Source organism: Cornus florida, unplaced genomic scaffold (genome assembly GCF_030987335.1).
Source record: "Cornus florida cultivar Cherokee Brave unplaced genomic scaffold, ASM3098733v1 CherokeeBrave_3.0.0_Hap2_Chr05, whole genome shotgun sequence".
In the NCBI taxonomy this organism is placed as follows: Eukaryota; Viridiplantae; Streptophyta; class Magnoliopsida; order Cornales; family Cornaceae; genus Cornus; species Cornus florida.
The window spans coordinates 58,906,557-58,907,692 of NW_026775575.1; the positions used below are offsets into that span (position 1 = coordinate 58,906,557).

Sequence of the window (1,136 nt, forward strand, 5' to 3'; positions counted from 1 at the left end):
TCATTTCAAATCTTTCTTACAGGCCTCCTGTCTCTGAGCAAAAAGTTGTTCTTTTGCTGTAGTTAGGTGCGGGATGGTCTGCATCAAAGTTGCCCACTTAAGGTATATATCATTAGATAGGTAATACCCTATTGTATGGTAATGGCCATTCACAATGAAATTAACTGGAGAAATTTGGCCAATAACGATACTGTCGAATACCGGAGAATACCAGAGAATGATCCAACACATTAATATCATTGTGTGAACCAGGCATTCCAAAGAATGCATGCCAGATCCACAAATCTTTTGAGGCAATCGCCTCCAATATGAGCATAGGCATATGAGAGTGTCCTTTATGTGTGCCATGCCACTCCACGCCACTGGACAATTCTTCCACTCCCAGTACATATAGTCGATAGAACCAAACATACCCGGGAATCCTCTCTCCTTCCCTTCTTGAAATAGTCGTGCTATGTCGACTTCGTTCAGTGGGCGCATGTACTCTTCCCCACACACACTAATAACAGCCTTACAAAATGTCATCAGAGCTTCAGTAGCAGTGCTCTCACCGATTTTAATATACTCGTCACAATGATTGGCTGCACAACCATATGCGAGTATACGTATTGCAGTTGTCATCTTTTGTATAGAAGACAACCCCAAACGACCATTGCATCCCTTTTTTTGGATGAAGTAGTCGTCATAAGCTTTAACATCATTCATGATACGAAGAAATAGTTTTCGTCGCATCCTGAATCGTCTGTGAAAGTACTTCGGTGGATATATGCAATTCTTATCAAAGTAGTTTTTCATTAGTTGGCGGTGGCTTCCTTCTTGATCACGATGAATGTACCGCCCCTTACGTAGTTTAAAAACTTGCTCTACTATCTCTGGCTTCACTGAATTCAAAATCTCACGAAAGCGTCTTGATTATGTTGAATCATCGAGTCAATAACATTATCTGATGAAGAGGATGATGATGAAGAAAATGAAGAATTAGAGCCTGACAAATGAAAAAATCATGATGAGGAAGCCACTGAAATTTTGAAATTGAAAGAGATGTGAATTGATATTTTGTTAGAATAAGTTAAGATGAATGTAATAACGATGGGATGAACAAATGGTTGTTTATATAACATGAAAAATATAGCCAT

The 1,136-nt window shown here is 39.0% G+C and overlaps 1 protein-coding gene across 1 annotated transcript; it reads right to left on the reverse strand.

Annotated features, from left to right (window-relative positions):
- Positions 1-705, reverse strand: LOC132309328 (uncharacterized). The gene has a single exon (XM_059807645.1). The coding sequence runs from the start codon at positions 703-705 to the stop codon at positions 1-3; it is 705 nt and encodes a 234-aa protein (XP_059663628.1).
- Between the last annotated feature and the right edge of the window lie 431 nt (positions 706-1,136).